The sequence below is a fragment of the Sylvia atricapilla genome, chromosome 4, assembly GCF_009819655.1.
Source record: "Sylvia atricapilla isolate bSylAtr1 chromosome 4, bSylAtr1.pri, whole genome shotgun sequence".
Classification (NCBI taxonomy): Eukaryota; Metazoa; Chordata; class Aves; order Passeriformes; family Sylviidae; genus Sylvia; species Sylvia atricapilla.
This window is the reverse complement of record NC_089143.1, coordinates 28,436,726-28,459,468: the sequence shown is the minus strand read 5'-3', so window position 1 is coordinate 28,459,468 and position 22,743 is coordinate 28,436,726. Positions and strand designations below refer to the sequence as shown.

The window sequence follows — 22,743 nt, the reverse complement described above, 5'->3', positions numbered from 1 at the left end:
GCCTCTTTAATTTTTATTTTTTTTTTAATGTGTTTATGTTGTGTGAGATCATTTCTGTATGCTAAATTTCATGCTAGTTTTTTTTAGTATTCTGTACAGGTAAAAATTAATCCATTGAGGTATCTACTCTGTATTAAGTGTGTTCTTCCAGTTTACAGTTAAACTTCGTTGAAATTGCAAAAATGATTGCTGTATTTTTCTTGGGTGTAAAGAAACTTGGTGTTCATATGTATTAAAGACCTAAGACTTGATCCACTAGAAACTCTTTGAGATGTCCATTAGATGCCATTAATAAATGAAAATGTATAGTGAATTTTGGAGAAATTACAATAATATTCAAAGTATTTTCTCTGAAAAAGTAATAAATCATATATTTTTTTGTTTCATATCTGCATTTTTTTTGTGCTCATAATTTCATATTATCCTTCTTCACTGATTGGTAGAAAAGTTTTTCTCCATGTTTTTTACTCTCAGAATTAGACAGCTATTCCCTTTTAGACACACCCTTTTATCCCAGTTTATAGTAGAGCCACCTTTTTAAAGACTTTGTGTATTTCTATTCTCACTGTGTTTGTTAGATACTCTACAATTTTTGGATGCAAGTTGTTTGCTGCCCTCACAGACCTTTCCAGATTGTTTAGCTCTGCTAATTCCTTCCGAGGATACTGTTTTTTGCCAACTTAAACATGTCTTCCAGCACTGAGGGCTCTTCTTTATTCTACCTGAGAGATGTCTATCAAATAAAGTACTACAAGGCAAAGTACTTGTAAATCCGTGCTAAACGAAGTAAAAGACAAACAAATCAGAGATGTAGAAATAGCCTGAGACAAGTAGCAGGCAAGGACAGGGACATAGGAGGTGAAATACTGCACACTTGGAGATTAGAAGATGGTGAAAATACTGATTATGAACTTGGAGCTTTTCCCAGCATATTTGAGAAAGAGTAACGTGAAGGATGTAATAAAATGGAAAAAATATATTTCATGCTAGAACTAATAACTGCATATTTATTTTCTGCAGGACCTGAGGAATTTTGCTCTTTCCACAACAAAATCTGCAGCAAATTCTTTTTCCTCCTGAGCTTTTTTCCCTGCATCAATTTCTATAACATTGCATTAAAAGTCTTCTTCTTACTCCAGCTGTACAGACAGTACTGGGTGAGCTGGAGTCACAGCCTCAGTGTCACTGCCCAGCAGCAAAGGCTACTTTGTGCCCATTCACCTTCCTTTTTCACATTCAAATTTATTCAAAAAAGTGCATTTCCACTAAAGATGTATGTTACATGATAGCACACTTCAGGACTGAATATTTTCACGCACTGGACGGCTTGCTAAAAGTTTCTTATCCAAGTATCCAGATAACAATGTCTTTTTATCAATATCATGGTGTTCCATGACGAGTCCAAAGGCAAAATACAGGTTTTATCTTGAAATAGATTCTCACAGTACCCATTAAAATAAATCAATTATCACAAACATAAATTAGTTTGTAAAGGAAACAGGATAAAGCAGAAAGCCCACTGGGGATTTCTTACATGGCTGCTGTATTTCTGAGAAACTGCACACCTCCCCTTTAATTTTATTATTTAAAGGAATAAACAGACTTTGCCTCAAGCTGCAGGAATGCCTCTCTGTATTACAAAAGGAATCAAACAACCCTAGCAGAAGCCAATGATTGTCAATACAAACAAATAAAGCATTTATTAGAAAAAAGGAATAATTATGATTAATTTCTATTTGCTCAAGTAGTTTTGATTTGTATGGCAATTTCATACCTTATAATTATGTATTCTTTTATGTGGTAGGTAAATTTGCACTACGCAGAGTGGTAGATGTAATGTTTCCCTGTGTAGTGCTCACATTTCCCAATGACACACTCAGGGGCGTTGATTGACCATTTTGGTTGTAACATTATATTAAAGGAAATATTTGAGATAAAACTCTGAAATTTTAATTCTTTCTGTGTGTTTCATGGCTAACCACAGACCAGGAAATGCTAAGTGAATGTTGGATTGCCATGAGTACATGATGCATGTATATCTGCACGAATAAATGTTTTAGGCAGGGTTTTATTGTGATCGCTGACACTGCCAGTCATGATTAGAGCAATAAGACGATTTCTGGTTTTTCTAGTCAGCCCTCCAAGCTGAAGCTTGGATAATGCAAAATCATAATCAGAGTTCTAGCAGCAGTTTGAATTGTGCACACAATCCAGTTCTAGTGTCTTCTTTCACTGCTAAAACTTCTCTAGAACCGCCAGTCTCTCCCAGCAAGTCTCATCTTGTGTCTCCCTCAGGACCATGGTCTGATAAGTCTGTATGTTCCTCTACAGGTCTCCATGATTATTACTCACTGTGTCCTTTCTGTTGTAGCCCTTCTTTGCCAGAGAAGTGAGCAGGTGATGTACCCACTGCCTCTCAGTTGTCTCTAGCCTCTGACTCCAGTAAAACTGCAAGTAAATTCTGCTGCTGTTCTCCCATTTCTTGTCTTGTCCAATCTTCTAGTTCGAATTATGCAGTATTAGGAAAGCAGTATTACATTTTCTAGGTTTTCCCCAGTTTCATCATTCTTCAATTTTAGTTTTGAGTGTCAGAAGGGTGTTCAGGTGATAGTTGGTCTCTTACCAGATTCTATTTTCCCCTGTGTTCAATGCTTTCTCAAGTATCTGTGTAGTTCTCTGCCAGGTTCTTCAGGAAATTCCTGCAGTCTTTCTGCTGGAGACTGTTTCAGGAAATCCTTAATGATGTCTAGTTTCCTAATTCTGCACTTATTAGCTCCTATTGCCACTTTGTTCTTGTATTCAGGTGCAACTAGGAATCTCAACCTACTGTATTCAAAAGATCCATAAACTTTTGATTTGCCACAGTTAAGAAAGTAAATTATAAGAGTCTCAAACTAGCAGAATGATTAAGTGGGAATAGTCTTCATTACAGATGGAAACACTATTAAATTATTTTTGTTTCTCAACTAAACTGAGCAGTGAAAAGTTTTGTTTCATCTTTGAGCAGTTAGTAGTATTAAAAGGAACAATGTGAGCCTCTGCTGAACCAAAGACTTTTTGTCCAATGAAGACTGGAGATTATATTGTTTCATTTTTCCTCTTAAAAAATCTGTACTGCTGTAAAGACTTGCTTAAATCTGATTTCATTTATGGTCTGCTTGTTTGTCATTCAGAATGCCTAATTATACCAGCACTGAGCATAGGCTTGGCTAAGATCAATCTATGAGGTAAGCAAGCAAAAATTGGTGGCTCTGCTGCTTTTCTAAGAGTTTGAATATCTTAATAGTGGTGAAAGACTTTCCTTGAAGAAGATACATAGAAATACATTGTTTTCTCGAAACTCCTCAGCTAAAACCTTCACAACAAAGCATCTTTCATGACAAAAAAGTTTGCATAGCAAACCACAGAAAACTTTGCTTTTAAAAATGTAACCAGTCTCATGAAAAAAATTGACAGTCTCATGGGGAGACTTTTTTCCCAAGTGGTGCAGATATCATCAAGTATCTCTGATAGCAATTAATCTCCATGTTTCAAACACAATTTTTGTCGATATTTGTTTTCAGAGAGTGAGTATATGATTTCCCCCAACACCTTTCCATTTAAACCAAATGATCAATATTCTTCAGTACTTTCAGTTGTTAATAATGTCAGTATTCTTTCTGAAGCTGCATTTTGATAAGGAAAAGTATAGATGGCACATCCTTGATGATTGCATAGTCGTAGCTTTTTATTTTTCACATTGCTAAATCCATTCGCATTTTTGTAGGCCTGTTTTATGTCAGTTGGTGAGAGAATGAGAACTGGGAAGGAGGACACTTGGATGCAGTCTTGAGTTCAAGATCAGCCACTGCTGCTATTTTAGGGAGCCTTGCTATTGTGGAGCTCTGTAAGGCATATGGAGCAAGCAGTGCTTCTATCAGTCATTTCTTGAATAAAAGTTGGATATTTCTGTTAGTGAAGCCCTGATAATAATCTTATTTAAACAAGCTTTAGGTCAGACTTATGCTTTGAATTCACATCCTCCTTTGACCTTCACATCCTGAAGAAATGCTGTTGCTGGAAATAATTTTTCTCATGAGCAACTATTAAATCTGTCTAAGTCTGAAAAACTAGTAACATAAAACTAGTAGTTATAATAAAAAACTAGCAGTAGGATTTTTCCTAATCAATAATTTAATTGAAAAGAAAGGAGAAGATTAAAGTGAAAATAAAGAATTTTATTTACTATGGATTATCGCTGTGAAAATTTGTAAAGAAGTTGTGCATTCCTGGCTGACAAAAAAAAGCCCTTACGTGCGTCTATTCATATCTTACAATTTTGTAGTTATTAAATTACTATTGACTTTAAATAAGTTTTCTGTGGGGTTAACAACTTCGTTTTACCTGAAAATTAGTGATTTTTGTTTGTTTCTTTAGGAAAGGGATTCCAAGTGAACAAGTGAAACAGGCTGATAGAGAGCAAGCAAAGCGTATCGTTTACTCTGTGGTTTATGGAGCAGGTAGGCACTTTTAGAAAAAAAACCCAGGTACTGTAGATTTATACTTTATTCATAATTTATATAAGTAGACTGAATTTCTAAAGGTGGGTTAAAGTTCAACATAGTATTACATTTATATTTTTATTCAGGATCATTAAATTATCTACTCAGTATAAAAATTATGAAATTAATGTAGTTATATTGCCATGTACAAAGATTATCTGATTTTGTATTTATTTACTGCTGATATAACTGAAGCATTTATCTAATTTTGAGTGGGCTTCATGTTCTCAGTATATAGACAGACTGCTGCAATGAAATTTTGAAAACTTCAATATTGTTTAAAAACACATTTAGAGAATCAGAGAATGGCAGGGATTGGAAGGGACCTCTGGAGGTCATCAGATCTAGCCCCCTGTTCAAGCAGGGACACCTTGAGCTGTTTGCCCAGAACTGTGTCCAGATTTTCAATGTCCTTAAGGCTGGAGAAAGGGCTCTTCAAGAATCCACAGCCTCCCTGGGCAACCTGTGCCAGTGCTCACTCACCCTCACGGTGTAAAAGTGTTCCCTTACTTTGAGGCTTAATGTTTGCTGCCATTTCTTCACAACTGCAGAAAACTTGCAAAAATCCACTGTTACCCTTTCTGCCTAAGTCCTGACCAGATCCTAGACAAGTCAAGATGTTCTTCATACTTTCCAAAACTGCCTACTATTTCTTAAATGCCTTCTATTCCTTTCTTCTTAGAGTTACCTTTCCTGGGGAAATAGATACATGTATGTCATCAGCCTAGAAGCTCTTGTGAATTGGTTTCAGTGAGCAGCTGACTAGCTTTCTCTACAGTGGATGAGTTCTTGAAAAAGTCATTTAGGAAATGAAAGCCCTGGGCTGCAGACTTAATGTAACTTGGAAACATTTAATGCTACATCCTGGGTTTCTGGTTGTGAATGCTTTCCGAGCCATCTTTTGCACTGGGTCCTTGAACCAAGAGCAGAATCAGCCAGGGTATTCCATTTATCATTTCTGGCATTCACTTGGGAAGAAATGCATCAAATTCAGCTCTCCAGAACATTTCTTTTATGTTTGGGGGTGTGTGTAGGCTATATACATACCTATAAGAGTGTATATATATATATATATATATGCATACACACCTGCATTTATATATTAAGCTATATTGCATTTTTTGAAACCTCTGTGTTTAAAATCTGTATTTAGAAAGCCCAACACTAGTACCCTACACTGTAAATTTAGACCTGCTTGTGCTGAGACTGGAACAAATCTTCGATTTCCCACCTGAGTAGTTTCATCATTGGGTTATTTTACAAAATGCCAGCATTATCTCCCCTGCCCCTTGGTCCACGCAAATGCTGTACATTTCCTATCTCTTCCCTTCACTGTGGGTGGAACAGGCAGATACCAGACATAATCAGATGAATCACCACCAGCTGAATGGCCTGTAGTTCTGTATATAGTCAGAAATGCCTCAGTTCCTGGGGCTCAGTGGAGCCTATGTCTGTCTGCTCATCTATAGAGAACTTTCATGTTTACATTTAAGCACTGTATTGGGACTCTCTCACTTGCTCTGAACCAGACACTAAAGATTTCAGTGTAGCAATGCTTGATGTAAGTATCTCCATTTACTTGTTTGCTTTGTGTCCCTCTCTCTCAAACAAGGGCAGTTGAAGCACCTCAAAGATAATAAGAAGTTTCCAGTTCATTAGAAGTGTGATCAGATCCTAATTAAGACATGAAATGATATTATTAAACCACTTAGTTGGAAACTGGGCTGACAAAAAGTAATTGTTAGATGCCTAAAATTGATGGACTGAATTCCACCCACAGTTTGTCTCCCTTCAAAAGATGGCTCACTTTTCATTAAGGAGACATTTTGATACAACTGAAGAGTGTGAATAATACTTCTTTTAGGATTGAAAACTACAAAAACACTCCCTGAGGAGCTGGCTTGTATTATGCTTACAGGAGTTAATAAAAACCTTTCATGTAGTAAATAGTAACTTTTTTTTCTTTTTGTTTTCTTAGCTTTAGGTTACACTTGGTTCATGTTTTCAAGGTATTTTCTTTAATTCTGAAAGATAATAAAGGAAAAAGAAGATTGGTTATTAGGAAAAAATTTTCACCCAGAGGGGTGGCTGGACACTGGAACAGGCTCCCCAGGGCAGTGGTCAAAGCCCCAAGCCTGACGAGAGTTCAAGAAGTATTTGGGCAACACAGTGGTGTGACTCCTGGGCCTCCTGTGCTGGGTGTGGTGTGGCTTGTGGTGTGGCCCTCCTGTGCAGGGCCAGGAACTGATCCTTGTGGGTCCTGTCCAGCTCAGGACATTCTATAAATATTTTTGGTTAGTTTGAAGCAGTTCAATTCACTTGTTTCTGCCTTAATCATGTTGTAGAACTAAAACCCAGGAAACTCAAGCATCTATAAAATAAGGAATTCCTTATGTTCAATGGCAGTATGCTCAAGTGCTGAAATGACACCGAGGGCTATCACAGGGTTTTAATGAAAATGCTGTTTTCATTAAATTTCATTAATGCTGTTTTCATTTTTGAAAGATGATACTGCAGAATGGAGAACAGTGAAGCTCACAGGCTGCTGCTAATGATTCCCCTGGCACAGATAACTCAAGAAGAGTGCTCAGAGAAGGTTTAGTCCACTCCTGGGCTTTGCCTTGCATGGCCTGTGCTTCTGCATTGTGGAGCATGATCTGACACAATTACTCGGCTGTTCATTCCCCTCTTTTTGCTTCCCGGGAACTGCATTTCCCTGAGACCTTTCAGACGTCCTTGCTAATATTATGCTTTAATTTTCCTAATATTTCATGCAATTGTTCTTAATTGTATATTAATAGGTTTTTTTAATGGATGACATGGGCAAACTTAGATTGTTACAGTTCTCTAAGGAAGCTACAGTAGTCTCCTAGCTGTTAGCAACGTGTGCTTTATCAGATAGACTTGTCATTTGCTGACCCAGGAAGAAAACCCAAATTAATTGGATGTGAAAAAAAACCCAAAAAAACAAAAAAAACCAAAAAAAACCAGATCTATAATAGCTCAGCAAATGTCATCCTGGATGTCTGTGTGAATTTCTTCCTCTAGCACCTTGTCCCGACTGGTGTTCTTGCAGGTCAGTGCAGATCCTGGCGCGACTGAGAACAAAATGCTACAAGAATTGTTCTGAAATGCACATCAGGCTGACAGTGATGGTATTTAGGTGGCTGAAAGCCTCTCTCTTTTAAAAGTGCTAGACGATTTTTCTTGACAGCCTTACCATGACAAAGACTATTCTATGCCTTTGGTGTCTTGAGATGTCTCCTCTCAGCTTATGTTCTTTGCAGGCACAGTGCTGGCTCTGTGTTGCTGTGCAGACACAAATATATCTGTCTTTCAAACTTCATATGACTAATGTTGATGTATGTTTTATTTTTACTGGAACTGTTTGATTTTTAAGTGGGTTTAAACTGTAGCTCTTAGTTTATATTTTCACACATTGGAGTATCTTCAGGTTCTTTCCAACTTTTCTTATAAATGCTCTTAGATCCAGCATAACAGATATTGTGCACCTATATCCTGTCCAAAAGCTATTATTCCTTTCTCTCTCTGTCGAAACACTTTTTCTGTTTCTTCTTTTTCCATTTTTTTCTTTTTCCAACTCTTTTATCTCAAAACTTGGACCCCAATTTCTACTGACACTGAGGAGCCTAAGACTGTTTGAAATCTGTGGGATTCAGACTCCAAATATCCCTTCTAAATTCAAGCTAAACTCTAAAGCTTCTAGCTAAACTTAACCTCAAACATCTCCATCCTTTTTTAGGTCTTCATTGTATTTGTGTTTGTTTAAAGTTAATTTCAAATCTTTATCTGCTCTTCAAAGTTTGGAGATTGGAAGACTGAACTAGTAAAAGGAGACTTAAAGCAACAGCATTGCTGTGTAAACAAAAGATATTTCAATCACATTGTAGGTATAAATTATAACTAGGGATTTCTAAATTGCATCCTTCTTATATGCTTCTTATTAATTATATGCTTAATCCAGTAACTTCAGTAAAACATTCAAGTTCACGGTTAAACATATATTTTGTTACAATATGATTTTAGCTTATCAGATCCATCCTCTTTCACAGAGGTGAGTAAAGTTAACTACTTCCACTAATTGTGCGTAAACCAGTGCTATTGTATGGAGTGGTTTTCTATTCTGCTTTATTGCATAATAGAGATAATTTCTGCACCACCAGGTAAAGAACGTCTTGCTGACTGCTTGGGAATTACTGCTGCTCAAGCCGGTCAATTTATAGAGAGTTTTATGCAAAAATACAAGAAAGTACATGAGTTTACAAAGAAAACCATTGAAGAGTGCCGAAATAAAGGTAATCCAAAATCTGTGACTGTATTTTGTTTACTGATCCACATTGTGTGACTGTGGTGAAGACAAAGATTCAACTTGACTCAAATTCAGATAGATACAGGACAACAAAAAAAGATGGAATATCCTTTCTTGATGAATCAGGTTTTGGGTTTTTTTTCTTTTTTAGCCCTGAAAGGAGCTGGTTAAGTCTGCCTTTTCTCAGAAAGATACTAACAGAATAAGACATCTGTTCTCAGAATGAACCCCACTTAATGTCAAGTTACATTGCATCATTTTGACATATAATATACTCCAACAGAAAAAAAAAAGCCCAAGGAATCTTCTGCCTAATAAACTGGGTACATGGCTGCTGGACCATGGAAGTTCAGTCAATTTACATAGCCAATTTTTATAAACTTATTTTTTCTTTGCATTAATCAGAATTTATGTCCTTGAAGTTCAGGTGGTAGCTGTAGTGACAGATGTGTGCAGAGTGCTTCTGGAGCCAGCAGCTGCAAACTCTTCTTGCATCAAATTTGCTTTTAGTCTACATATTCATTTATATTTACTGAATCCTAGGAGTGCAGTAATTTGGGAAGAGAAAACATAGCTGCTTGAAATATTGTCTTTTAAAAGCTAATTAGCAGAACTGTCAAAATTGAGTTCTTTTGTTTCTTAATAGGGCATGCAGTACTAAGAATTTTTTAGAAATAAATAGTAAATTTGCAATATAATATTAACCCTCACTATATGGTTTAGTGTCATGGCAGAAACATATAATTCACTTCTAGCTATGAAAATGAGTAGTATTCATTTTTTGTACTTTGTAGGGCCTCAAAATCTACTGGAAGTATGAACTGTCATTGTGTCACACATTTGCATTCCTTTGTTTATTACTATTGCTAAAAAAAAATAGAGTTACCAAACATCCATTTTTAGTTGTAATTAAGCCCAACATAACATACCTTGTAAAATATTACATATTTATTATATATTTATTATATATTTAAAATAACATTCTTTTCTTAAAAGTGAATGAATTTCAATAAACAAAGTTCTGTGCAAGAGAATCAGGTTTATGAGTTTAGTAGACAGGAAAGTAATGACTAATGTCCTAAAGTCAGCAAAGCAGACTTGTCTAGTTGCTTCTTACTTCTTACACTCCTGCCTATCAACCATTTTTAACCATTAATGGTAGAACAGCAACCTGTTTAGGTTGTACAAGCTTTAGCAATCTGCAGCAGATCAATATTATTTAATATTTTTCCTATTAATCTACCTTGGATTCTAACTTTCCAACAAAAACATTCCAACTTATTGAGCTCATTAGAAGGTAATCTTTCTTAACTTACCTGCAGTTCAGAGGTGAGCAGCACCCCCCTGACTAACATTATTGGTTATGAATGTCTGATATTCCATATAGACATGATAGGCATATAAATAATTCTTTTATGAGGAAGATGTTTGTTATTGTATATATTACTGTTCTGCTCTTTTTTATGAAATTATTGACATATTGAAAAGACTACATCAAGACCTCATTCAGGCATGCATTTGCAAGATTAGTAATTGACACCAAGTACCTTCTATGCCAGTGTTACATGAATGATGGTGTTTGTTTGGGGATGGTGCTGAGTTATGAGGAGTCACACCTCAGAAATAAGGATATTACAGCAAATCTAATTTTACCTAAGGATACAATGTTTCAAGAATTCCATCTTTAAATACTGTTCTTCATGGAAAACGTTAGTTGAATTGGGAAGTCTGATTTGCCAAAGAATACTCCAACTTCCAGATAGTTCTGTTCCTTGTTTCAAAACTGGTACTTTTGGTATCAGCGCTCCTGGAAATGCACTGATTCATAGAAAGCTGAATTAATTTATCATCTGCACACAAGTCTGGGTATATGTTGTCCATAATAAGATGATAACTTTTTGTTTGAAAAGGTCTCCTCACCACTTGTGCTTGCACAGCAGAGGAGATGAAACTGTGTCAGCCTGAACTTCCATGATATCTAACGACAATTCATGGGTAGTCAAGGTGATTAGAAATATAAAGAAAAATTTTTTCAAGATATATTTTTAACATGGATGATTTTTCATATTTCTTAAAATAAGGATAGAAGTTTATTTTTGAAGATAAGCTAATTTTTGTGTGTATTATTTTGACAAGAGGATCCTCACATGTCTTTTCATCTCTCAACTCCTCTCACTCTGCAAATAGGGTTTTTTTTAGCAAAATACGTCATTAGGCCTAATATAAAGCTTTAACTATGTTTTTATGTTTCTTTTAAACTAGAAAATCCCACCACACTAGAGTTAAGGAAGTTTGGCTGTGAAAGGAACACAGAAATACTACATAACAATAAATGGGAAAAAAAAAAACTTCCCCCCCTCCTCCTAAAAACCCTATTTTATATTTTTGGAAAATATTCATTACTGACTTAATTACTCTACAAATTGATTTTTCTTTACTATTCCCAAGTAAACTATTCATTGTGTGGAAAGCTCTATTATGGCTGCTAATAGATAACTAATTCTGCTAGGTATTTATAGTTTCATCTCCCACAGAGAAAGTTTGGTGGTTTATCAGTAGACATTCTGAATAAAAATTTAACAGCCTTAAAGAACAAAAATTTTCCTTGTATAACATGTACCAGTTCTCTGAGCGAAATCATTCTTAAACCAAAAATTCAATAAGTGTCAAAGGTTTACATAAGCTATGACTATTTTCAGAAGATGAAATATTAAATTGACTCAGGCAACACATAATTACAAATATCTGTATTGTGTTCAAAAAGAATTTTTGAAATTTAAGTTTACTCACTGTGTATCAAATAATAGTAATTTTTATTTAAATCCTGCAAGGTTACGTGGTTTCCATAATGGGGCGCAAAAGGCCGCTGGCCAATATCAATGCACAGGATTACAAGCTACGTGCTCAAGCAGAGAGGCAGGCTGTGAATTTTGTTGTTCAAGGTAAAGATCTGCCTCCCTACCTTCCTGTCTACCCACCTGTCTTTATCGCTGCTTGCCTTTACAGAGTGGGCAACAACTCTGATAATCTCAGAAGAATGAATATTCCAGTAGACTACTAGAGTGGGCGTGAACTTTACTCTGAAAAAGAAGTTAAAATTATATATTCCATCTACCTTGGAGATTGCCAGTAAACAGAATAATATAATAATAATAATGGTAATATTAATATCAGCAACAATATAAATATTCTAATACACTAGAGTGCTCTGTCATAGTTAGATGTAGGTGTTGATACAAACTATGCACGGAGAGAATATCTAGAATTCAGTTCTTCAGATGCATTGTTTCTTTAAACACTTTCCTTTCTGATTTTTATAGTATGTTACTCTAGAAGTGTTTCTGTGATTATGTTTCTTACAGATTCCAGCTTTTATTTTGCCAGATAGCTTTAGTTTCAGAAATATAGAATGTTACAATAATTGTGTATTGTTACTATATGTTTTGAAATCCAGCTCATTCTTTACAGAAACTTTCAAACTTAATTCTATGGAAGGCAAGAAAAAAGGTGTTTTTTTCTACAGAAAAACATTTAACATATAGATTTGAAATGTGAAAGTCAGCATTCTGTGCTCACATGTTAGTTAGTCTGATGCATTAACATACTCCATTTAAGTCACCTGAGGCTCCATTGAGTACAGAATTTAGCCACTCAAAGGAAAAAAAAAAACCTGAGCTGTCAGCCCAAGACTGAGATCTCTCCTACCAAGCTGTCCCTTAGAAGAATTATTTTTTTTAATTGGATGATGCTGACAGGGTTTTCCTTAAGTTATTCCTTCTGGAAGCGTACAATTTACAGGCAAGGAAAACATGCTTTCTAGACACGGTGATGGGATGTGCCTTTAAAGTTACTAAAATTTTCCTTTTGAAAGTATCACTTTTCTTTCTAAATATTATTAATTTTAATGTTCCATTTTTAAAATGACTTAAGTATTTATATCGTGTTTGACAGTCCTTAAGTACTGTCTCTGCAAATATAGCTACAGATCTAGAATTCTAATTCTCATTCTGTGAGTCCTGCAGGGCACACAGTGTAGTACTGATAAAGAGACATGGCCCTCTGAGCAGCATTTGCTGTGTCCATCTGTCCGAAGGGCTGGAGCAAGGCTGTCACAGGACTGTCTATGGAACACTCACTTATATGTACATACAATAATAAGATTGTCAGATTTTCACTGTCAGTTCAAGGTGATACTGGAGGACAAATCTGATGAAAAATAATGTAATTGTCACTTAGAATGTTGTATTAGGAGATGTGGTGAAGCGATGATTAAAAACTCCAAAATATTCAGTATTCCTGAATTTTGTAAAAAAATTCATTCTAGACTACCATGAAGTTTTAATTTTAAGATTTCAGTTATAAGATAATATTTGAAGACTATAAAACTTTCTAAATTATGATAAAATCTTTTATGACATTTAGTGTACTAAGCTGCATTTAATATGTGTTTTATAGTTACACCTAATAGTCTAATTAATTTAAGTAATTTACATTTTGATTATGGTAGGAGTGACTGATAGCAGAACACTTCAGATGCATAAAAATATTGAGAGGAATGTAGGATTGCAGCTTTGAATTATTACAATTGGATTTCTCACACTTTTTTCGTAGTGTTTTTTCTCTTTTTGAATATTTTCCAATTTAATAGTTTTCACCAATGTACAGCATATTATTCTTCAGTTATTATTCAGTTGTACCTATCCCCACAGAATACATAGAAAAACAGTTCATTTTTTCTTTAATTATTTATTTATAATTTTTTTCTTTTTTATAAGTTTAAAATAAGATACCTCTAAAAATCGTATTTAGTAAAAAAATATTTTGAGAAGTCTTTCAAATTTTATTATTCTACAATGTTTCATAAAGAATATATCTAGAACATATCTTTTGTGATGGATTAAATGCTCAGTATAGTTTTATTCTTGCAGTCACTTAGAAAGTATTTACCTGACCTTTGCTGAAACATCCTTTCTTCTTACTTTTTGAATCAGTTGTCCCTTTTTGGGATGTGTTGAATAATTTGACACATCATTTGAACAGGAAGAGAAGACAGGTATTTGAGTTAGATATCACCTGCAGTCAGACATCACCATCTCAATCATCAGCTGGGGGTCTGCCTGGGTACAGTTAATGTACAAAACAGAGTCTCAGGATGGGATTCAGAGGAGGCAGTTTGTCATAGATGACTGTGGAAAAAGAAGAGATGTTAAGTTTTTGTCCTCATTCTCTTAGATATTCTTCCCTAGCCAAAAGGACCCACGATATCCTGGGGGATATCAGGCTGGCCAGTCTCACTGGCCAGTCATTGTCCCACTCTGCTCTGTGCTGGTGTGGCCCCACCTCATGTCCTGTGTGCAGTTTTGGGTGCCTTAATATATGAAGGATATCAAAGTGCCAGACTGCGTCCAGAGGAGAGTCCCCAAGATAGTGAAAGGTCTTGAGGACAAGACTTACAAGGAGCACCTGAGGTCCTTGTGTTGCTCAGCCTGGAGAAGGGAAGACTGTGGGGTGACCCCATTGCAGTCTACATGTTCCTCCAGGGGGGCAGTGGAGGGGGAAGTGCTGAGCTCCTTTCTCTAGTGACAGGTGAAGGACCTGAGGGAATGGCATGAAGCTATGATGGGGAGGTTTAGGTTGCATAGTAGGAAAATGTTCTTCACCCGGAGGGTGGCTGGGCACTGGAACAGGCTCCCCATGGTAGTGGTCACAGCCCCAAGCCCGACAGAGCTCAAGGAGTGTTTGGACAATGCTCTCAGTCATATGGTTCAGATTTAGAGTCCTGCAGGGAGTTGGGGAGTTGGACTTGATGATCTCTATGGGTCCCTTCTGATTGGAGATACTCTGCAATGTGCCGATTACCTCTCAGCAGAGTACCCTTGTCATTTGGCTACCTGACTGTTCTCTGCCCCTATTCTGAAAGTTGAATCATTTGGAAGAAAAAAATCAGAATTCATTGAGTTACAGAGTTGTAAAAAGGACCATGATCTAAGACATTTAGGATGTTTAATGGGACAAGGAGGATTATGGCTTCCACATTTTACTCAAAGGATTGTTTCTGTATTTTATCAGGTAAATCTTCTGTGTAAAATGTTTGGATCAGAACAGAGCCCTTCACCAAACTGCAGGCCTGGAGAGTTATTCTGCCTCTTGATGACCAGAAATGTGCCATCTATTCTGTGCCATTACACTGTTTTATGCACCACTGCTTTTAACAGTGTAGTGTAATGAATATACATTACATACACATGGAAATATGAAAAAAGTGCAAAATTAAGGCTCCAAATTGAAATGCAGCACTGAAAGAATGTTCTGACCTTTTGTGACATTAAATTTTAATTGATTAATAGGTAAATTTTAATTAAAGCTTAGAGATAGATAATTTCATACCTTTTTAATAGAAAGCAATTTTTCAACGTATAGTCATGAATGACAAATTTCACCTTTAATTAACACATAATTTCATATTGTTATTTTCTAGTTTCAATTAACATATAATTACTTCCTCTGTTATTTATTAATCCTATAATCTGTTTCACATATTACATTAATTGGATCTGCTAGTTTTGAAAATTCTTATAATTCAGAATCTTCAGATGTTTTTTGTTCCTATGCCATAGTTCCAAGAAAAGCATTTTCCTTTTGCAGGCTTTAAATTAAAACCAGATCACTTTCTTTTGTAGGCTCTGCAGCTGATCTTTGTAAAATGGCTATGGTGAAGATTTTTGCCTCTGTTGTTATTTCTCCAACTTTAACAGCCAGGTTAGTAATGAATTACTGCAAAACTCTTTGGTTTTAAAACAAAATTAGTTAAAATGAATGTGTTTCTGGTGTTTTAAGTAGCTCTAGATCTACCATGTGTACTTCTTAATCTTTTAACAAGCAAGAACATGTGGAGTGGTTTCATACATTTAAAGTTATATCTTTGTGCTTAAATGATTGGATCTGTAAATGCATCCCAAGGTGCTGAAGTGCCCTGGGGTCATTTTAAACTTGGTCAGATCTAATTTAGTGGTAGTTCTGCACCTTTGAAATCAAACCCACTGATCATATCCTTCCTGTATTTGAGTGTATTGTACAGTGGGAATGGAACATTCAATGGTCTGGGAAAAAAAACAGGAACCAGGAAACCAGTTCTCAAACAAAATAAATGAACATTTTTTTTATTCTTGTATAGATGGCTTTTCTTTAAAGAAAAGCTCGGTCATCATGATTCTCTTCTGTTGTGACTGCTAAAAGCTGGGTGGGAGATCACACAATGTCCTCAAAGAGTTTTATGTCAGTAGTAGAAATAATGAAGTCTACTTTTCCTGTGGAGAAGTTGGTCCAGACATCCAGTGAGCATTATTATTTGCTGCACTAGAAAGAGACTTTGAAGTCAATCATGTAGAAAAAAACCCAAATAACTGGTTTCTTATCTTTGGTAATGCAAAGATTTTGTAGCAAGCAATACAGAAGAACATGAATTGGTGCAGTAGAAGGTCAGACAAAAGCTGAGTAGAGCAAGTAGTGCAGAACATCAGTGTTTCTGTTGTCATCTAGAAAGGATGATAACAACTTATCTGTAGCAATCATCCATTGAGGACTTCTGTGGGTGTTTAGCTCAGTACAAAGAAATAGAGTTTGTCCTTCTGAATATAATTGGAAATTATATTGGGTATTAACTAACCCAATAAGTACTTTGGGTATGTTAGTGTGTGTATAGTTTACACACAGCAATGTTGTCTTATTTGATCAATGTCTGAAAATACAATTTCTAATTAGAAATAAAAGTTCAATTTTTTAAATTCAGAGTAGTTGGACTCATTTGTATGCCAAAAATAAAACTATTTCTGAATTACTCTTAAATGTTCTTGCAACTTTTAAAGCAAAATACCATGAAACTATAAAAAAAAAAAAACAACCAACAAAAAAACAGTTAGTGGCCCACTAGTACAAATCCGAAAATGTGTGAGATTTGGTGGAGATCCTGCCTGCACTCAGACAATGATACATTTATGTACTAAATGTTGGATGATGCACTGTCACATATTGCATTGTACACTTTCAGGCAGATTGCACTGCTTATAATTCATTTTGCTACCTGAGTTGAATGAAGAGCCCAGAATCTGTCATCTGTGGCATGGATGAAAATTTCTGCAGCACTAGCAGGCATAACTGAGTTAGATGAGTGATAGAGGAGCAGCCAACAGCCTTTAGTGGAGGAGGCAAGTGGAGGTAGTGTGAGGGCAAAGAACATGCTACATTCTGTAGTTCCTGCCTGGCACACAGGTCTTTATGTTCAGCAACTGGCTGTTTGTTGTAATTGTGAGAAAGCCAAAGTTTTTTTTTTTTGCTACTAATGTCATGTCTGATTAAGTGTGTGAATGTTTTTTTCTCTCAACAGAAAATGTTGCTTGTTTTTTTCTTTCTCAAAACTATTTCTTTTAAAGAAGCAATGTCACAAAATGGCTAAGGAGATAACAGACTTCGGAAAGTATTGAAGCTATACATGTTGAAATTCCTGGTGTTCTGAAAGCATAGGAGAATGGCTACACCATAGAACAGAAAAATTTCACTGCCTGTCCTGCTTGGTCCTATCATAAATGCCACAGCTGGGGAAGACCAACACTGCAAGGGCATTTTAAAAGGATAGACTGTTTTAAACAGGGGTTTTGAACTTCTGCCAGCCATTAACAACTGGATTGCTTTGCTAGAAGAGAGTGTTTTAGTAGTTAATAATGTCTCCTTGCTGTAATATTTGGTAGGTACTTACAGGCCAGGCTTGTCAGAAAAGCACACTCAGTGCCTTTGTAAATTCTGTGAACACTTCCCTGCTTGGGCAGTGGCATTTGAAAACATCAGAAGGAACTTGCCAAAAGAATATGGTACTGAAACTTGAAATATTGTGTTTCTGCCTGTCTGCCAGGTGACATTCAGTTAATTATTTTTTCAGTGGTCTTTTTCTTGATTTTCTTATCAGTCTGGTCAGGATAATGATCCTAACATCCTTTATGAAGCTGTCTGAAAAACATTGTTGAAAGGAAGCGTGGACATAATTGCTGCTATTGTAACAGTGGGAATGTTCAGTAGCTCTTCCAAAATGAGAAATATAATCAATCTCCTATTATCACCCCATCAGATCATATTTATTCCAAAGATAGAACACTACTATCTTTTCTTCTATCTTCATCCCCTTGTAAGTATCTTTATTTCCCTGTTAGAATTTCTGATTTTGAAAACGGGGTTTTCACTTTGAACAGCATATCAAAGAAAAATATCATTTTTACATGCTTTAGAAGTGATTATGAACATTTACACTGGGAGACAGTATACTATTAAGCATAGCTAGGTTTTGGCTAACGCTCAACATTTTGTCTTCCTTATCTTAGAAAACATGAAAAAATAATTCTAAATAAGGTCTTACAGTTTTTAGTGTTAGTTTGCAGGTATGCTTGCAGTCTTCTCTTACAACACTGCATTCATTGTTCCTGTGCTGGAGGCTGTTCAGCAGTGAGCAAGCTCTGATCCAATAGTGTGAAGCTTCATCTTTGTGTGACTAGCAGTCAGTAGATTTTCAGTTATTGTTTGTGTATATGATACTGTATTCGGAAGTCAGGAAAGGTGATCAAGTTACATTTTCATGATGGTTCATCAGAGAGGTGTTCTTGATGAAACAGTATATTCCACTGTGACTGGCTGATTCTGTCAACTAGCAGTCTCATTTTTCTCTTTATGTTTCTTTATCTTTTAACTCAAATACCAGCCTAGCAGCTTATGCAGTTGCCAATAACATGTCAATCAGTTACTTGGAAGCAATTTTACAGAAATCAGGATAAGTAGTATTAAATGTAATATATATGATCTAATTAGACAGATCTAATATTAGTATGTGTTGACCACTGGCATCAGTGTTAGTATCTCTGCTTTTTGTGTGGTGCTGACAAGTAATCAAAATTTTTCATACTTCTCCCGTATTACCTAGATCTTTCTTAAGCTGTTGTTTTACTGCAGCTGGACAAGTTGCTCATTGAAAATGTGCTGCTAGCATAAATTATTGAAGTGCCAGCTTTTACCTGTCTGATGCAATCCACAGAATCTCCACACGATGTTTCCTGCAGGCAGATGATAGCAGAGAAACTTCTGAAATGAGATGAAGGCATACAGTAGCAGCTGAAAGAAAGATTTATGGAACTGACAAGAGTGCAAAGGTGAACTTGGTGAAGTCAGATGAACAGTTGTGGTTCTTTTTGGTGTTTAAAACATCACTGCAGTGACAGTCACATGGAAATTTGGTGAGAAAGAAGGATGCTGGCAAATAGTGGAAGAATTGCTGCCTATAGCATTGCTTGTACATATTATCATTTTATAAGCTGAAGAAGCAGTGATGTTACCCAAAGTCTACCTGGTATTACATGGACTTCTCAGTATCTCAACAACATGCACTTGAATTTTAGCAAGGCTAAAACTACTAAGTAATTTGGTGTAAATCCACCAATTCTGCTTTTGCTTGAAATTATTGTTCCTTCAGCACTGGACCTGTGCCACACACACAGCTTTACTTCTCAGCATGTCTGGAGCCTACTTAAAGAGACAGGTTCAACCATAGGCCAAATTACTCAAAGGAGTAATCTGAAAAGGAGAAACCACCAGCAAAAAAAAGCAAAAGCTTTATTTTCTTGATTGGTCCCAGCTGCTTTTCAATAGCAGTGGATATTGGAGTTTTGTATGTCTTCATCAAGGAATGAGCACCTTAATCAGCCTAATGATTTCTGTACTGGTGAGCTATAAATCCAACTCACTTCTACAGATTAGTTAGAAACAGCTAAATTAGTTGGAAACAGCTCTTATTGTCCCAGAAACAAGTATTGTTTTATGTGACCTGGATTTTTTTTAGATACAAGTCATGTGATAAATCACAAATGATTCATTTCTTGAAAGTGATTTCATTATAGTACAACACGAGAATCTAGAGGCATTTTATAAGGTGTGTAGGGATTCAATAATTATTACTTTATAAACTGCTTATAATCTCTCAGATTCTTACAAGAGGGCATATTAATAAACCTGACTTCCTTATTACATCATAGTTTCAAACAAATACATTAAGTGAAATTCTTAGTGCTGCTATTTGCGTTGATCTTCTTTAATTCTGGTTGTAAATCTTATGTCCCTGTATCTGTTTCTTCAGGAGTTAAAGAACCACTTTTACTCATGTTTCTTCCCTAGCAGTTAACCAGGATTTTCAAATAAATGCTTTTTGCTCTGGTATTCTGCCCACAATTCCCACTCAGTATGTGCCCAAACTACCTTAATATATTAACTTTAGCAAGATGGTTAACTTTTATCCTTCACCTAATACTGGAGAAACTGGACCACAAGGGAAAGATAAGTTTTGGATTCTGCTTGAGAGGAGAGTAAGGCTATTGTTTCACAGACAAATGCTTTTGTTTTTGTAGGAGAAGGAAACTTCTGAGGTCATATTGCACTCTCCATAGCTGATGTCCAATATGTAGCTCTTTGCCTCCCAAAGTAGCCAAATAACATCGAATTTCTATGCAAGCTGTAACTTAGAAAAATCACTTTCCTCAAGCAACCAAAGCAGTATTTTGCGTGTATCCACAAGATGGTGAGCTGTTACCTGAACACTTCATGCTCAGTGAGCCAGAGCAAGTCAGAGTAATTTATTCCTTAGAGAAAGAGCCAAGTATATTTGATGTGCAGAAATATGTCAGCCAAAAAGGACATGCATCATGTAGCAGGTTTTTCACTATTCCTTTGTGTAAGACATCCAACACAAATAAATATATTTCATTTATAAAACCCTTTTGTAGGTCACATTTTAGATTGGTATGTTTTCAAACATTTTGGAGACATGCAGAAAATTCTATTAACTTTAATTAGCCATCTGTTCTGTTTTCCACTCTTCATGATGTAGCTGCTGAGAAAACCCATTTCACAGGCTAGCTGAATTTTTATGGTTAAAATGTTAAAATAATTTGGTCTTTATCATGAAAGACATAGCTTAAAGTTAATGCAAATAACATCTATTCAGGCATGATGTATCCTGAACTATAACTTTTATATTACAAGTTTAGGAATCCACATAGGTGCAGCTTCAAAAAAAATTTAAAAAGGGAAAATTCTCCAAAATATAACAATATGCTGATAATCTTGTTCCTTACTTACATGACAATAGGAGTTCTGTCCACTGGAATCTGTGAGCTTCTGTGGGGAAACTGTGGCACAGTTAAACCACAGGTAGTATCAATAGTATCAGAAATAAAATTAATAGTGTTTCAGTATAGGAGACAGATATTTCTAAGCGGAATTGGATCCAGTTTCCATCTGGTCCATTATCACTGAGTGTGGCCAGTAGCAGATGCTTCAGGAGGGAGGTGTAAGATTTGTAGTAGAGTCGCCTGTCTGTCTGCAGATTTTCATCTTCCTCTGTTTGTGAGGATGAATCTAAGTTCTGAAACGTAAGATTTAAAAGCCTTTCCACAAAATCATTGTGTGACATAATTTCTAGATGTTCTTAAAATCCATGCAAGTATTTGTTACATGAGAAGCCATTCTGGCTTTTTCTGGCAAAGTGTTTCATTACGTGCCTTTAGACTCAATATTGTATTTTATTAAATATTAATTTATTAAGAGTGAATGTGTCAAATTTTCAAGTTAAATTAAATTCTTTTTTTCATTTAAAAACATGAAACATATTTCCATTTGTTTTTTTGGTTTTGATGGTTTGGGTTGTTTGTTTTTTGTTTTTTTTTCCTTGTTCCCCCATTTGTCTGATTTCAAAATACCTTATTGTTTTTAGGGTTTTTTTGTTTGTTTGTTTGTTTTTGCTAAACCACTTAACAGTTCGTACACTTTTTGGGTTTATTTTTAAACTTTATATACAAAGCTTTTAACTGTGTACTCCCATGTTTGCAATTTTGAAGTCTCCCATTAGGCATTTATTGGTTTCAAATTCAAAACAAAAAATATGGTGTTACTGGTTGGATTATTATTTTATTGATTGATTTGATGATATCAAAAAAGGGGAATAACATAGGATGAGAGATAAGGATATTAATATTTGGGATATCAAATCTGATACTGTTGTATGACCTTCATTTAAATGGTCAGAGACACAGTGCTTTTTAAAATAAGATAGAAATCTTGTGGGAATAGAAAATGAGAAATATTTAAAACATATTTTAGAGAATGTTTTTTAAAAGTATTTCAAAGTTTATTTTGCTACCAAGAGATCATTAATGCCCTATTTTAAGCAATGTACTTTTAGTAACTCTTTAATATTTGTATTTTCATTGTATATAAATACTTAACTACTAACATTGTTCTAAATTCTCAGCATGTATAATAGGATTTTTTTTACAAGAATTTTTACTCAAACCATTAAGTTATGATGGATTTCAAATAATTAATCTTTGCTCCTTCTTCAAAGAAGATCTTTTTTCTTTAGGAAATCTCTTGTTCAGATATTATTTAATTCTCAGTATATCTTCAAGTTAGAAATAAAATATGTCATTTGCTGTGGAAATATTACACTACACTGGAGTGCTCAGAGTAGTTCAGAATCAGATCTGTGATCTTGTCCTGCACCATTTTTTTTTCTGAAGATACAGGAGTGTCCAACAAGAACCATCTTAAACTTTAGTCTGGGCTCTCAGCCTGGCTCTTGGTTAGAATAAGATGCCCTCGATTCCTTACAGAATTACAGTGTCAGTTAGGTTGGAAAAGACCTTTAAGATCACTGAGTCCTGCTATGTTATGCATGATGATCAAACCATCTTTTTTAAATCTTTTCCAGTTGCGCAGTTTAAAACATTTTAAAATTTATTTTCTGTTCAAATTTTTAAAACAGCTCAATGTAATAGAGAATCATAG

The 22,743-nt window shown here is 35.4% G+C and overlaps 1 protein-coding gene across 1 annotated transcript in view; it reads left to right on the top strand.

Annotated features, from left to right (window-relative positions):
- Nucleotides 1–22,743, top strand: part of POLN (DNA polymerase nu) — an 88,282-nt gene that overhangs the window by 50,182 nt on the left and 15,357 nt on the right. Inside the window, exons 18-21 of the mRNA XM_066316798.1 lie at nucleotides 4,417–4,499; nucleotides 8,726–8,857; nucleotides 11,703–11,813; nucleotides 15,552–15,630. Coding sequence (XP_066172895.1) covers nucleotides 4,417–4,499; nucleotides 8,726–8,857; nucleotides 11,703–11,813; nucleotides 15,552–15,630 — 405 coding nt within the window. The remainder of the gene's footprint in view (nucleotides 1–4,416; nucleotides 4,500–8,725; nucleotides 8,858–11,702; nucleotides 11,814–15,551; nucleotides 15,631–22,743) is intronic.